This window comes from Chelonoidis abingdonii, chromosome 2 (assembly GCF_003597395.2).
Source record: "Chelonoidis abingdonii isolate Lonesome George chromosome 2, CheloAbing_2.0, whole genome shotgun sequence".
Taxonomy (NCBI): domain Eukaryota; kingdom Metazoa; phylum Chordata; order Testudines; family Testudinidae; genus Chelonoidis; species Chelonoidis abingdonii.
Genome location: NC_133770.1, coordinates 5,576,448 through 5,591,190, shown reverse-complemented (window position 1 = coordinate 5,591,190; position 14,743 = coordinate 5,576,448). Strand labels below are relative to the sequence as shown.

The 14,743-nt window shown below is 48.7% G+C and overlaps 2 protein-coding genes across 2 annotated transcripts in view; both read right to left on the bottom strand.

Moving 5' to 3' along the window:
• The window catches only part of LOC116836151 (uncharacterized), a 31,699-nt gene that overhangs the window by 5,604 nt on the left and 11,352 nt on the right, over positions 1–14,743 (bottom strand). The window contains exon 4 of the mRNA XM_032799617.2: positions 2,040–2,050. Coding sequence (XP_032655508.2) covers positions 2,040–2,050 — 11 coding nt within the window. The remainder of the gene's footprint in view (positions 1–2,039; positions 2,051–14,743) is intronic.
• On the bottom strand, positions 6,200–13,161 carry LOC116836150 (cathelicidin-2-like). The gene is made up of 4 exons (XM_075063377.1): positions 12,875–13,161; positions 9,318–9,425; positions 7,353–7,436; positions 6,200–6,322 (listed from the first exon to the last, which is right to left on the bottom strand). The coding sequence occupies exons 1-4, from the start codon at positions 13,052–13,054 to the stop codon at positions 6,200–6,202; spliced, it is 495 nt and encodes a 164-aa protein (XP_074919478.1). The 5' UTR covers positions 13,055–13,161.

Sequence of the window (14,743 nt, the reverse complement as noted above, 5' to 3'; positions counted from 1 at the left end):
GGTTGAATGCAGAACTGTATTTGATTCAAAGTTTGGATGTTGATGATTGAATCTGGCCAATAGTTTGCAAAGTCTGTCGAGTCTGTGTGTGACTTTTGGCAAGTTATTCTATCTCTCTGGCCTCAGTTCCCCATCTGTGACTCATGGCCCTTTCTTTCTCCCGCTCTTCGTCTGTATGGCCTGTTTAGATTGAACACTCGTAAGGGCAATAATTCTCCTGTGCTATGTGTGTGTACAGCTGCTAGCATAATAGATCTTGGTTGGTATGTGTAGGTGCTAGTGTCATATGAAAGAAGCCTGAGGCACATGGCAGTGAAGAATTCAGCCTCCAGTCTTTAGTTTCTGACGCTCTATTGAATAGTGGTTGCTCTGAGAGTCCCACTGCAGCTCCGTCACAGCCCAAAGGTTTAGCACTGCTCAGCCAAGGGGCCTGCACATGTAACCCACACACCTCCTGAGTGCCACTAGATGGGCCAGAACACCACACCCAGGAGGTGTGTGGGTTACACAAACATTTGCAATCTCATTCTTGCAGGTGCATCTGTAACAAGATGTTACTTTTGTAGCTGTCAGGTGTCTCTGTGCTTTCTCACTGCAGCTCTCCAGGACAAACTGGAGCACTGACCCCTGTTTATCACAAGACTCCTGCTTCATTGAAATTGGGGGGGGTTCATCTTGGTTTGTCCTGTGGAGCACAGCCTCCTCTGTCTGCAGCACAACCTGCCCTTGGGAAACTGACCAGCATTTATCCCTCATGGCAGTCTAGGTCCTTCAAGCAGCCTCTTTCTCCAGATCTCGCTGGCATATCTTCCCTGTATCCCCAGTCCCACAGAGCTGGAGGGCAGCTGCCTTTTACATAGCCAGCCAGCACATCTTCAATGTGTGTCCCCACTCTCCAGATCCTGGAATCCAGCCCCTCCCTCCGAGGACAGCCAGTATTGATGCCAATAGAATCCTCACTGCTCATACGGTCCCCACAACCGTGCCATGCTGCAGGCTCCTCCACAACTCCCCAGCTGTCTTCCCTGGAAGAGCAAGGGAGCTGCACCTACAGGCCTTGAACTCTCTTTTCAAAGTTCGGAGGATCCAGAGCACAGAGATCAAAGCCTCGGAATCCCCACTTGTTTCCATAGAGCTTTGTGTGCCCTGCTGAAGCCTTCAGCTAATGAGAGACCCCTAGTCTGCATGAAGTGCTTTTAAGACAGGTTGGTTTAAAGGGGACCCTGGAGCCATCCCAGGCCAGGCTGGCCTTAAAGACTGTCCTCATCAAGGGTGCTTACCAGCCAGCTCCAGGCTTCATTCCTGGGTACGGTGCTTGGTGCAACGGGACCCTGATACCGGCCCTGAACAGGGGCTGCTGTGATGCAAATCACTGATAATAAATAATTTTGCCATGAATTTTCCCCTAGAAATGGCTCGTTGGGGTTTTCAAACACCCTGTGCCCATCACACACACAATAGAAATATCCCAGAACACTACACACCCATCGTGACTTACACGTGTGTGTTGTGTCCTGTTGTGTTGGACAGTCTGTGATTCAGCCTACACAGAACTAAAGCGCCTTTCCTTTCTCGGATTATGCTTTCGTTAGAGGAGACAAAGATAAGTGGCATAACTCCCTGAAATGCAGTTTGTAATATTTATCTAGACCTAGGTCTCTGCTGTGTTTTTAGGGTTAATTAGACAATGTCTGAATATGTAAAATGTAATATAAATTCCACTATTAGAGTAAAGAACTCCGACCTGAAAGAGCTAAGTGCTGAGGTTATTCCTAATGGGTCTCTCACCCTCACCTACACAGCACTGAAACGTTATGGCAGTTGCAGGTTTGCTTCCCAGATGTGGTGGTATTTCTTTTCAAATGCAGGAAACAGAAGTTAGTTGGGTAAGATGCCCAGTGGTTTGCTCACTGGAATAGGGTTTCTTGTCTATTTCTTTGCTGTGCTACGTAAAACCCCAATTCCACAGTATTGTGCAGACAGACAGACCCTGGTACCTGTGTGGCACCCCATAATTTCAGTGGGGTCCATGTGTGCACAGGGGTCTGTCCTTTGGTACGACTGTAGATTTAGGGCCTAAAAATATGGTGCGTTTTTTTAAATAGTGAAGATAATTGACCACAGGAACCACTTATCTGGGGATATGCTGGACTCTCCATCACTTGCAGGCTTTCAGTCAGGATTCGATTTCCTTTCAAAAGAGATGCTCTGGCAGAAATGGAAGTTACAGGTGATGCAGAAATGACTGGCTGTGGTTCTTTGGCCTGATCTGTGTTCTGCAGCAGGTCAGACTAGATGGCCACAATGGTCCTTGCTGGCCTACACTATGACTGTAGGAAAGCTATGAAGGTCGGCAGCAACGCTTCAGTTACATGTTTGATGGGGTTCCAAATTCCTTTCTTAGTGACAGCTTGGAAGCTCCCTCATCTCTGCTCCTCCTTACAATCGCATCATTGTTAGCGAAAGAACCTTCTTCTCTGCAGCTTCTATCATTTGGACAAGATTTTTTGCTCCTCTGTGTCCATCAGATGATATTTTGCATGAAAATTCCAAATTCACTTGGTCCCAGTTCCTCTCACATGTCAAACTCAGTGAGGAGTTTAGTCATATAATGACAAGCGAGTGTTGCACCGAAGTGTGTCTAGGAGTCTCAGATGTATGCTTATAGTTCTCAGTCTTGTCCCCCCCACCCAACACGCTCACACACACGCTCTGTACACACAATCTCACAAGGCAGACATTCCTTCACAAACAATGGGAAAAAATCATACCCTACCTCTGGGATAAACTCCTTGCTGGGAACAGTGCCTCTTGATCTATTGAATTAATGGAGTTGTGCTTATTTACATCAGGTGAGGTTTCCAGTGATTATAACCTGGGTGCCTAGAGATGCAGGTACATTTGTCCCAGCAGGATCACTAGCAGAGTGGGTGCAGTGAGATATCTCCCTGGTGGGGAGTATCACTGATGGAGCCACAAGGGCTCTTGACCTCAGGAGAGTGAAAGCCGTACACTCTTCTGAACATGGGGTGTGCAGCCTAATCCCACAATCCGAGCTGATTTGAGTTCCCATCTCTGCTTGCCCTGCACATTTGCCAACAGACGTTTCCTACTCAAGGGAACAGCACTTTTGGGAAAACCCAAGTGTACAAACAACAAATCCCCCAAGGTCAGAGTGACAATCGGGGGTGTCCTAGTGGGGTGACATGAAAGCCCTTCCCAGCACTGGATGGGGAGAGGCGGCATGGTCCTCTTGCTGGATGACTGTGGCCACGGAAGCCATCACAGTCACTCCTCGGCAGCAGACCCTGAGCTGAGGGAGAAGAACTGCATGTGACACTTACTGTGACCCCCTGCAGGATCTTTGGGGACCAATGCGTTAAACCTAGGAATGGCTTTGGTGTGATTGCGTCCTACTCCCTGGGGAGGGGTACCAGACCTCCTCCCAGAACTACAAAGAGTGGGGGGGTGATTAAGGCAAGTCACTGAAACTGAACCATTCTAGAAAGGCACATGCTCCTGGATTGGTTTCAATAGATTGGTTCAAACTGGTGGTTCCAGAGACAATCAGAGAAAGGGCTTTTGGTATAAATAGGCTGAGTTTAAACTGACATGGATTCTGATCCAGCAAACAGACAGGTCCTTCTGTCCAAGGGGGGCGCAACCTTCATGGAAGTGTTAGAAAGACTTTGGCCTGGCAGGGACCCCATAAGACTGGTGGGTGCTTCCTGGAATGTTTAGTGTGTGCTTAAATTGTGGGTGCCCAGGAATGAGGGCGGAGGGGGAAGGGTATCAAAAGTGCAGTTAATGCTGAAACTGTTCCAGAGCTTAACTATCCTTATAGTTAAAGTATTTCCTAATATCTAACCTAACTCTCACTTACAGCAATTCTCCAACTTATCAAGGTGATTTTGAATTCTAATCCCCCAAAGTTGCTTGCAACCCCTCTCAGCTTGGTATCCTCTGCAGATTTTGTAAGCATACTCTGCACTCCATTATCCACCTCATTATTGAAAATATTGAATAGTACCAAACTCAGGACAGATCCCTGGACAACCTCACTAAATACATCCTTCCGGTTTGACAGTGAACATTCATTACTATATTTTCAACCAGTGTTACACCCACTTTATAGTATTTCATCTTCACCACATTTCTCTCATTTGCTTATGCAAATGTCATGTGGGACTGTGTCAAAAGCTTTACTAAAATCTAGATAGAGCACATCTACTGCTTCACGCCACACAATGGGCCTGTAGTGTAACAAAGAAAGAAATTAAGCTGATTTGGCATGATTTGTTCCTGACCAGTCCATTTTGTCTACTACTTATTATTCTGTTCTACTTTAGGCATTTATAAATAGATCGTTTAATAAATATTTCAGTAACTTTCCAGGTATGGAAGTTAGGCTGACTGGTCTGTAATTCCTCAGGTCCTCTTTGTTCCTTTTTTTAGAGAGGTGCTGTACCATGTTTTCCTTTCTGTAGTGCTCTGGAACCCCACCCATCCTCCAGGAGTTCTGGAAGACAATCGCTACTGGTTCAAAGATTGCTTCAGCTAGTTCCTCAAGTACCCTAGAGTGAATAGCATCTGGCCTTGCCAACTTAAAAGCATCTAATTTATTTAAATATTTTTTAATTTGTTTTCCCTGTTCTGGCTTGTGTTCCTTCCCCTAGCATCTGATCACAATCAACCCCTTTAGTGAAGAGTGACGTAAAATAGGCATCCAACTCTTCAGCCTTCTTGATGTCCTCTGTTATTATCTCCCCTTCCCTCCTACATAGCAGACCTGCATTTTCCTTCCTCTTACCCTTGCTCCTAATGTATTTATAGAACCTCTTCTTATTCCTGGTATGTCCCTTGCTCAGTGTAACAACTTTTATGTCTTAGCCTTCCTGGTTTTTTCCTATGTTCTTGGGCTGTTTTCTACTCATCCTTAGCAATTTGTCCATGTTTCCACTTTATAATGTTCAGGTCACTAAAGAGTGCCTGATGCAGCCATATTGCCTCTCATGAGACTTCATATCATTCATGACTTCAACTGATAGATTTTTAAGGCTAGAGCATAAGGGCGGCAGAATCAGGTTTGTTGTCAGGCCAAAGAACTTGAGGGTTTTCAGTCCGATGGAATTTGTACCTTTAATGACCCTGCTTTGGGATTTTGTCCCTGTGGGTTTGTGTACAGGATGGTGGGAAGGGAGCTGTGGGGTCCTCTTTCACTATCAACACCATGCTGAAAGCTGTGCTGGGAGCCTGAACTCTCTATGGGTGTGCCTGGTTGGGAGAAACCTTGGGGCTGCCCCAGCTTTTTCTTTAGGGGAAATTTCACCCCAAGTCTGCAAAGGGACCTGTGACCATCAAGTCTTTAACACAGGATATTGTCAGTCCCTCCTTGCTGGAGCGTACTAAACCCACAGGGAGTGATTTTTTGGAGGGTTATGGGTCTACCTGGGTCATAAAACCAGTAGGGCAGAGAGTATTACCCACTTTCTGGCTGGAACCTGCAGTAAATCAGGAAGGCTGAGGGAATCCACGATGGATGTGACTCTTAACCCAGTTAAGATCCCCAGTGATGTGTGTTCTAATTACACCCATTTCCTTTACTGCACCTGAGGCTACCTGGTGCCATCTAGTGGTAGATGAATGAAAGTCCCAGTCTAAAGTATTACATGCCTTGGGCCCTAAATTTTACCAAGTGACTGTTGGTTTTGGATGGCTCAAAATTTGGATGCCCAACAAGAGAGAGATTTTCAGAGGATGGAGGCTCACTACTTTCTGAAAACTTTCTTTGAGGCCGTCTGTGTTGAGCACCCAAAATCGCTCGTCACTATTAACAAGTTGGGCCTTAGTGTCTGGATCTTTGTTGCAATAGGGCAGGGGTTGGTTCTATTTAATGAGGATGGCATGTGACTCCTAGTCGGGGGTTTTCATTGGCCAGTAGCACAGTGAGGTGACTCACACCGGTTCACATCCCTAATCTCCTCCTAGAATATGGAAGAAGAGGACAACAGTATAGGTTTACAGCATGGTAGTTTATTATGCAGAGGAGCCCCATAGAGCAGTACTGAAACAGGTGCTATGTAGTATGTAGCAGCAGATACTCTGAAGCTGTTCAGATTGTTATGAGTCTTGCTTCCGACGGTGCTTCCAGTGGAGGGGAGACGGAGGCACAGCTGCGTCTGGTAGCATCGGCTCGCTTTCATCTCCTCTCTTTCTGGGTCTTCTTAGCTAGTACGGGCAAGACCAACTTGAATAAGCTTCCAGGCATTTCGATGAATAAGCCTACCAGTATTTCTCTGCGGCCCTGCGAGATGACATTAGGCTAGAGGGAAAAGAGGTCAGGGGTTACCATCTCCACACAGACTGATACTGGCTCCTGCAGCTCAGAGAACATTAGTTTGTTCTCTTTTGTATATCGTTGGTTAGCAATGATTAGAGACCCCACCTTTGATCAGGGCTACAGTTGTTACTGTACACACACACTGAGAGACCATCTCTGCCCCCAAGGGGCTTACACTTGAGATAAACATGGGCAAAGGGTGGGATGGTAACAGCGTGACATGCCTGAGGTCCCACAGCTGTTCAGTGGCAGAGCGAAGAATAGCGCCCTGAACTCCTGAGTCCCAGCCCAGTGTCCACTCCCCTGTAGCACATGGCCTCCTTAGAGCAACAGAGAGCATCCAACCAGTGTCACCGCAGGCCTAGGTGGCTACTGGGGGAGAAATGTAGCCTTCAGGAGTGAGTGTTGCCAACAAGCTCTTGGACAGAAAGTGACATTGCTCTGTGGCTCAGGAAAAGGCAGGAGCTTGCTTGCTGGAGGGACAGTGTGCTAGAGGTGTGTCACTGAAGGTTCAGGATTATAAACAACTCTTATCCCCTCCCCCTTTGCTGTCTGTAACCCTTATGCCCACCTTGGGCAGGTCCCTGTTCTAGGATAAGAAGGAGGGGCCATGCTGGGGCCTTTGCCTGGTGTGTGGGACCAGGGGCCATTCAGTGTCTGCATCGTACAACGTTTGTAAATGTTACTGCCAGACAAAGGCAGGTGGTGAGGATCCTCCCCAGCCCCCTTGTCCTTGCCCCACTCCCAGGCACCATATGGAGCTTTAGGTTTCTTACGTATCCCAGTGAGATTAGAATTTGCTCCCTGCAGTTCTGCTGGTGGCTGTAGGTTTCACCTCCAGGCTCGTGGGGCAGGAGACTTTTGCCAAATTGCTGCCAGTAGGTGGAGCTGGACCTTTGTTCTGGGGACATTTGGTCAGTGTGAAATACCTGGCCAGGATCTCAGAGAGGGAAACCCGTAACCCTGCGTCAGCCCAGCCGTGAGCAGAGAGAAGGCCGTCTAGGCCACTCACCTCCTCAGATGCCTCCTCACATTTGATAATGACGGAAGGCGGGTCCTGTTCAGTGGAGAAGAATCCAGAGCAGTCTTTGACCAGCTGCAAGGGAGAGAAAAGAGACCTCAGCATCTTACTGTCCGAGAGCGCTACCGCTCAGCCCACTCGAGTGTGGAGACCTGCTTCCCAATGTGGGTTGGTCGCAAGTTCAGCAGGAGGTTGGGAGGCTCAATCTTGGGCCTGGTTTGGACATCACAGTGGATCAGGACCCCATTATGTGAGGTGCTGTACGGAGGAAGGTCCCTGCCCCGAGGGGCTCACACCTCAACTGCTAGAACAGGGCCTCATCCTCCCTGATTGAACTAACCTCGTTATCTCTAGCTTGCTTGCATATATATACCTGCCCCTGGAAACTTCCACTACATGCATCTGACGAAGTGGATATTCACCCACGAAAGCTCATGCTCCAAAACATCTGTTAGTCTATAAGGTGCCACAGGATTCTTTGCTGCTTTTACAGATCCAGACTAACATGGCTACCCCTCTGATACTTCACAATCTGTGTAACTCTGGCTTGTGTTCAATAGCACCTGACTTTGTGAACTGTCACTACGTGATCTATGGGATTTCTTATCTACTCCAGCTGAGTGAGAGGGCCCCACAGAGAACAGCATATGGGTAAATGTAGATATAGACAAGGAGAGAATGAGCCAAAATCTACACTCAGTTGAGCCAAGCGAGGCTGGATTGCTGTTAGGGCAGAGCGTGCTTACGGAACTGGAAGCAGGGTCTTGCAGTTACAGTGCTGGGCTGAGATTAGGGAGAGTGGGGTCGAATTCTCCACTCTGCTGCTGACCTGGTGTGTGACCTTGGGTGAGTCACACCCACCAGTGACCCGGGGATAGGAGCACTCCCTCTCAGCCAGCCTTTGCCTGTCTGGTTTATTTAGATTGTGAACACTTTGGGGCAGGGACTGTCTGACTGTGTCTGTGGAGCACCTGGCACCGGGGGCTCTGATCTCATTAGGGTTGTCAAAGTGCTAGTGTAAAAAGTAATATTTTACATGAGGTTCTTCCCGCTCTTCTTATGACTTCAGTGAGGGTTTCCCGGTAGAACAGTGCTCCAGCTGACAACAGCAAACCAGAGTTTAAAAACCATGCAGGCCTATAATTAGAGGTTGGATGAATGAATGTATGTTGTCCGTGACCTGTATGTAAGATTCAGTAAGCAGGCTGCAGCAGAAAAGGCACTGTCCCATAGCCCCATTCCTTCCTTTATGTCTCTGGTTGAAATATACATTTTCTTTGAGGCTTGGGGACCTGAGAGATGCTATTGGTCAACTCAAGGTGCAGCTGGGTGATCAGTGAGCTAAAAGAGCAGATGGAGACCTGGGTGCCAGATTTGTATAATTTTTGGTGGCGTCCAGAGTGGATCCAAGCAGAGCTGTCCCATCAATAGGACAGACCGGGGCAACCACCCTGGGCCCCGCACTTTGTGGGGCCCCGTGCTTCGGGGGGATGCAGGTTCCAGCAAAGCCTGGGGTGTTGGCAGGGGGCATGGCTCCGGCAGCAGTGAACGACCTGGTCCCAGCCCACCTTGCTCCGCTCCCCCCCACATTGCTGGCTCCTGGCGTCACTCGGGGGAGGAGACGGAAGCCAGAAAGAGGTGGGGCGGGAATTTGAGGAAGGGGTGGAATAGGGGCAGGGAGAGGGTGGAGCTGGGGGAAGAGGCAGGGCAGAGCAGGGCAACCTGGGATTGGGTTGCTGCTGCCAATGCCAGGCCCCCTGCTAACCCCCCAGGCCACCCTGGACCCTGCATCCCCATGAAACGTGGTGCCTCCCCCAAATTGCCCTGGTTCGTCCTATGGATGGGCCAGCTCTGAAAATATAAGCCCAAACATTGGTGGTGGAGCACAGGCACCACGGGCCCATATAACTCGCTGCCTAGGGACAGAGATGTCTCCCTGCAGCAGATGATCCTTACCCCATCTTCTTTGAATTCACACTGGTTGATGTCATGTTTCTCTGATACCAGGCACACTGTCTCTTGAACAGTGAATGTCAGCGGCTGGATAGTTTTCAAAGACACATCCTAAGAAGACATTCAATAAAAAACAAACTTAACGTTCACTGTGAGCAGCAAGGCACCAGGCTCCACTTTGGTGTTTGGCCTAATTATTTTTGTTTTATTATTATTTTGTGTTACAATATCACCCAGAGGCCCAAATTGGCATCAGAGGCTGTAGCCAAGTGGTTACCCACTCCTGCCCTGAGTTTAAAAAGCGGCCCTGGAGAGGGCTGCAGCCACGCCCCAATCAGGCCACAGCTGGCCTGTATAAAAAGGCTGGGAGCCAGGTACCCAAACAGTCTCCCTCTGCCTGTAGAGGGAGATGGGCCTGGCTGCAGGGAGCTAGAGACAGGGTACCTGAGTGGAGCAGGGCTGGGGAAAGGCAGAGGAGCTGGGGAGCTCCAGCCTGGAAAGCCTCAGGCTGCAGCCTAGCATAAGGCCAATGGGTACTGGGGGTTGCAGAGAGCAGCCCAGGGGTAGGCAAAGGCAGCAGGTCCAAACCTAACCTTGCTGGTGATGAGTAGGCTGATACTGCAGTCTGCCCCAGGGAGTGGGGGCTAGATGATGATTGGCAGTAGCCTGATACTGAGGTGAGGTGGGGATAGTGGGTGGGGGTTTCCTGAGAAGGGGAGACTCAAAGAGAAAAGGGTTACTGCCAGGGGGCAGCACCTCAGCTAACAGGGCACCAGAGTCTGGGGAGGGACCCAGGGGCCAAGCAGTAGTGGATCACCAGCCTGCAGAGGGTGCTGTGGGCTGGCAATTGAGCTAATTCCCTGAGAGACCAGCAAGAGGCGCTGCAGGAGTGAGTCCACATGCTTACAGAGCTGCATTGTGCTGGGCACTGGTCACACACAAATGCAGGAAAGGCCCTTGCCCTAAAGAGATTCCAGTTTAAGCAGAATGTAACATTGACTTGTTCTAGTTCTCTGAAGTAATGTTTTTAATAATCATTCTCAGCTTTTGTCCAGGGTCTAGCGTATTTCAAATGCTGTTCAAACATTACTCCAGAAATGTAACTTTGTGTGCTGTGGGCTAGTTCTGGAATAGCCCCATTGTCTTAAGTTGAGGTTTTGAATAAATAATGAGTATCTTGCAATTCCTCCCCTTCTCTGAGAAAATCCAGTCGCTCCGAGTTTCCGTATGTCTTTTAATTCCTGAAAGTGCAATTCTGGTTTGAAAAGTGACATGGTCCAAGTGAGCGCCTGGGATTCCAGGGCTTATTGCCTCATGGTAATTTCCATATGTAGGCTCCTGGCTTGCAAAAGTTACTTGTGTGTGCCAATGTTTGCAGGATCAGGCCCCCAAGTGTCCTCCTTTTGGACTTGATCGTGCATGGCTCTGGAGCACCCTTATATCGACCTCCCTGCTGGACTTTATCCCCTGAACCCATCGAACCGAACTCCACCATGCGAGGGTCATCCTATCCCCATTACCCAGCCCGCTTATCTTTACCCATGACTGTCTGTAACCTGTATGTATGAGTGATGTACCCCCACTGCTTCCTGACTGTATCTTGATCTCACCCACCGTACACCCCGCATTGGGAACATGGCAGACTGTATATGTTATGTGCTGTCCAATACCGAATTACTAGCATCCCTCTGTACTCTGTATGCTACCCCCCGATGATCAATAACTGACATTTCAAATAAACTTTTAAATCTGTTAGCCATGGGCCAGGATTTTAGAACGTCTGTAAGCTGAGTTGAAAGAACCTCATTAAGCCAGGGGCTCAATGTCAGAGCTCTGTGCTATTAGGAAGGGGGTGAGGACAGGTATCTCTGGCTAGGAGGTTGTAGACCCTCAAGGGTCTTCCCTAGGCTGTTTAACCTGTTCCTCTCCATTGTTCAAAGACTAGAGCTAAATAGGTTTTGTTAGGAGCCTGTTTGTTATGTTAAATGGCCAATCAGAGCTGAAATCAGTTGTGGTAGGACTGATTTTGCCCTCCCTGCTAAGAGCTAAAAATCACAGAGCTGAAATCACATGGGGGGGAGGGGGCAGAGTTTCTGCCAAGCCTATAAAGAGCTGAAATTTACTAAGAAACTGATGTGCAGAGGTCACAGCAGAGAGGCAGGTGGCAGCAGAAGGTGACTGAGGCCACGTCTACACTACGCGCGAAAATCGATTTTAGATACGAGAATAGCGTAGCTGAAATCGAATATCTAAAATCGATTTACTTACCCGTCTTCACCACACAGGATCGATGTGAGCGGCTCGCCATGTCGATTCCGGAACTCCGTTTGTTTTGGTGGAGTTCCGGAATCGATCTAAGCACGCTCTGGGATCAATATATCCCGTCCAGATCAGACGCGATATATCAATCCCCGAGCAATCGATTTTAACGCTCCGATACGGCGCATAGTCTAGACGGGGTGTGAGAGCTGGTGAATGAATGGCTGGCATGGCAGAGGCACAATGAGCAGCAAGCAGGGTGTCTGGTGCAGAGGCCCTGTGAGAGCGGTGAGCAGAGCAGCCAGCAGGGCAGCTGACGGTGAGCAGGTGACCAGGAGAGGCACGGTGAGCAGGTGACCAGCAGAGTGGCCAGCCGCGAGTGAATGCCCTGAGCAGCGGTGTGAGTAAGGTACCTCTTTACCCCACCCAGGGTGGCGGGGAGGTGAACTCTGCAGATGCATCTCTCCACTCTAGGTCTCTCAACTGTGAGTGGGGTGCAGAGAAGGGTCAGGCATGTGAAAGCGACTCTTCAGTTGCTGCACTTAAGAACCTGAGGGGGAAAGGACACTGCCCAGCTTCCTTGGGGGTGGAATTTTACTCACGATTTATGTTTATGAGCCCTGTTTGTGGTGGTTTTCCAAATTAATGCTGAGTTACTTCCCTCCTTTAGTTAAGTTTCTTTTCTACACACAGATTCTGTGCTTGTGAGCAGGGCAGTATTGCCTCTCCGAGGCACTCAGGGGTGGGGTGTAAATTTCCCAGGTTACTGGGTGGGGGCTTGAGCCGGTTCTGTGTTGTATCAATGGAAAGGAGCCCCTAGATACTGCCTGCCCTGAATTGCTCACGGTATAATTCAGATGGAAACATTCTCTGCCTGCTGAATCGGAATGAACTGCTGATGTCAGGCCCTTCGTCTGTGGCAGGACCAGGAAGCTTCTGTGTGGTCATAAAGGGAAGTAGTGCGTGACTGCAAACCTCCACATATTTCGCTCCCTCTTAAAACCCCATTCTGCCATGCTGCTTACAGTAACTCAAGTTCACTTGTCTATAAATTTCCTGATATTTCCTTCCCCTAAGGTCTGCCTACTTGGATTGGGAGCAGGGATCATCTTCTTTGGAAAGTACGTAGCCCATAGCCGGCACCACCAGAAATCAGCCCCGGATAATAACGAGGGTGCAAATACCAGACTGTAGGTACAGGAGTCTAGCATCAGAGGCTGAGATTCCCTATTGACCTGCTCTATGAGCTGAAGTGGCATCGAATATACACAGGCCACAAAGTGATTCCCCAGGTCACTCACCCAGTCTGGCTGCAGCTTGGCTTCCAGGAGCAGACAGGCCAGTGTTGTGCCTGGCTCTTGGTTGTAGATCTGAACTGCAGCTAAAACCGCAGCCTCGTGGCTTGGCAGAGGGGATGATGATGGTGTGGGGGCTGCTGTGACCACCCCAACGAGCAGCAGGACTTTCAGGCAGGTCTCCATCCTGTGCCCTGTGGCATTCAGTGAGAGCTGGGTGGGTAGCCCTGTCCGTCCCCAGGAGAAGCCCTTTTATGCACTGCCCCCTCCAGGTGGGCTAATGTCTCATTGACTGCCTGCTCTTGTCCTCCCTGAATCAATGGCTTTTCTCCATCCATCTGCAAGATGTTTCTATTGGCCACCCTGACAGGGCAAGCACAGGGGGGACGCTGGTTAGGGGAAAAGGAAAATGTTTTCAAATGCATTGCAGAAATCACATGCAGCTATTGCTAAACAACACATGGTGAGGCGGGGATCTGTCCTGGGGCCTCTGCGCTGGGGAAGGCTGAGCTACATGTCTTAATTCTGTTGGGCCAGATCTCCACACAATTTAAATTCATTTTGAGAGTCACATTTTGTAAGACACTATCTCATATGTGTTACCAAGGGCTGGTTATATCACACTGACCACTTACTGCTCATGCACTGCTCCTGCAGTTCTGTCAAGCACAGCAATCAACAGTCAGATCTGTTCTTCCGTGTGATTAGAGCACGTTCTCTGTGCTCTCTGGGTGGAGCTCTCAATACTTTCCCTCCCACATAAAATGCAATAAACAGGGTGGACGGTACTGCTGGCTCTGCAGTCTCCTTGAATTCTGCTGCGGGATGAGAACAGGAAGTCTCAGGATTCTTTTTTCAGCTCATTTCTTGCACATTCTGGCTGACCGTTTAGCTGCGGTTTTGTAATCCAGGCAAGACAGACGGGGTTTGGTATTTAAATTAAAACTGTTGCTTTGTCCCATGGGGTTGGGTGACAGTGCGCTCATATCACGTGCTTCTGTATCAGTTAGTAGCTGAAATACTAGAAATTCTTAATATGTCTAATAATACTCCCCTTGTCGCCTGTTTGATCATTGAGGAGTCATGTTTTAATTCACTTATTATTAATTGTATAGTTGCAACACCTGAATCACACAACCATCCTTCCATCCAACTTTCATCTCAGCCCCAGCGAGTGCCTCTTGTGTAGTGTGACTAGATGTCCCGCTTTTAAAGGGACAGTTGCTTTTTTGGGGACTTTTTCCTATACAGGCACCTATTACCCCCCACCCGTGTCCCATTTTTTTTTCACAGTTGCTGTCTGGTCACCCTAGTCTTGCATGTGTCCCCCTAAGGTTTAATTCAGATGCAGAGTTGTACTTGAGCCCCAGTTTGGATGCTTGTTCATTGAATATGGCTCCAAAGTTTGCAAAGAGTGTCTACTGCTTGTATGAATGTGCCAAGTCACTTTATCCCCCTGGCCCTCAGCTACCCACTTTTAAATAATGATCCTTCCATTTCACCCACCCTTTTTCTGTATTTCCCATTTTTATTATAAGCTCTTAAGGGCAGGGACTGTCTCTTACTATGTGTATGCAGACTGGGACCTTGATCTTGGTTGGAGCCTGTAACTCCATTGAATTCTGGTTGCTCTGAAAGTTTGATTACAGCGCTAGGGTTTAACATTGATCATCCAGGGCACCTAGATGATAAAGACGGTCCCTTCTGGCCTTAAAGTCTATGAGTTTAGGAGCCTGCAGAGTTTGGCCGTCTCATTCTTGAAGCTGCTTCTGTAATGTGGCTGCTTTTATGTTGTTCAGACATCTCAGTGAGTTCTGCTTGTAACTGTGCAGCAGACCCCTAGTTCACTGAACCCTCAGAACTTATCCTGGAACT

Bases quoted from the DNA above. Each gene is read 5' to 3' on its own strand.
- LOC116836150 (XM_075063377.1), bottom strand. From the start codon at position 13,054: ATGGAGACCTGCCTGAAAGTCCTGCTGCTCGTTGGGGTGGTCACAGCA. The intron at 9,426-12,874 runs GTGAGTGACCTG...ATGTCTTCTTAG, and splicing joins CCAAGCTGCAGCCAGACTGG to GATGTGTCTTTGAAAACTAT. The intron at 7,437-9,317 runs GTAAGGATCATC...TCTCCCTTGCAG, and splicing joins GTGAATTCAAAGAAGATGGG to CTGGTCAAAGACTGCTCTGG.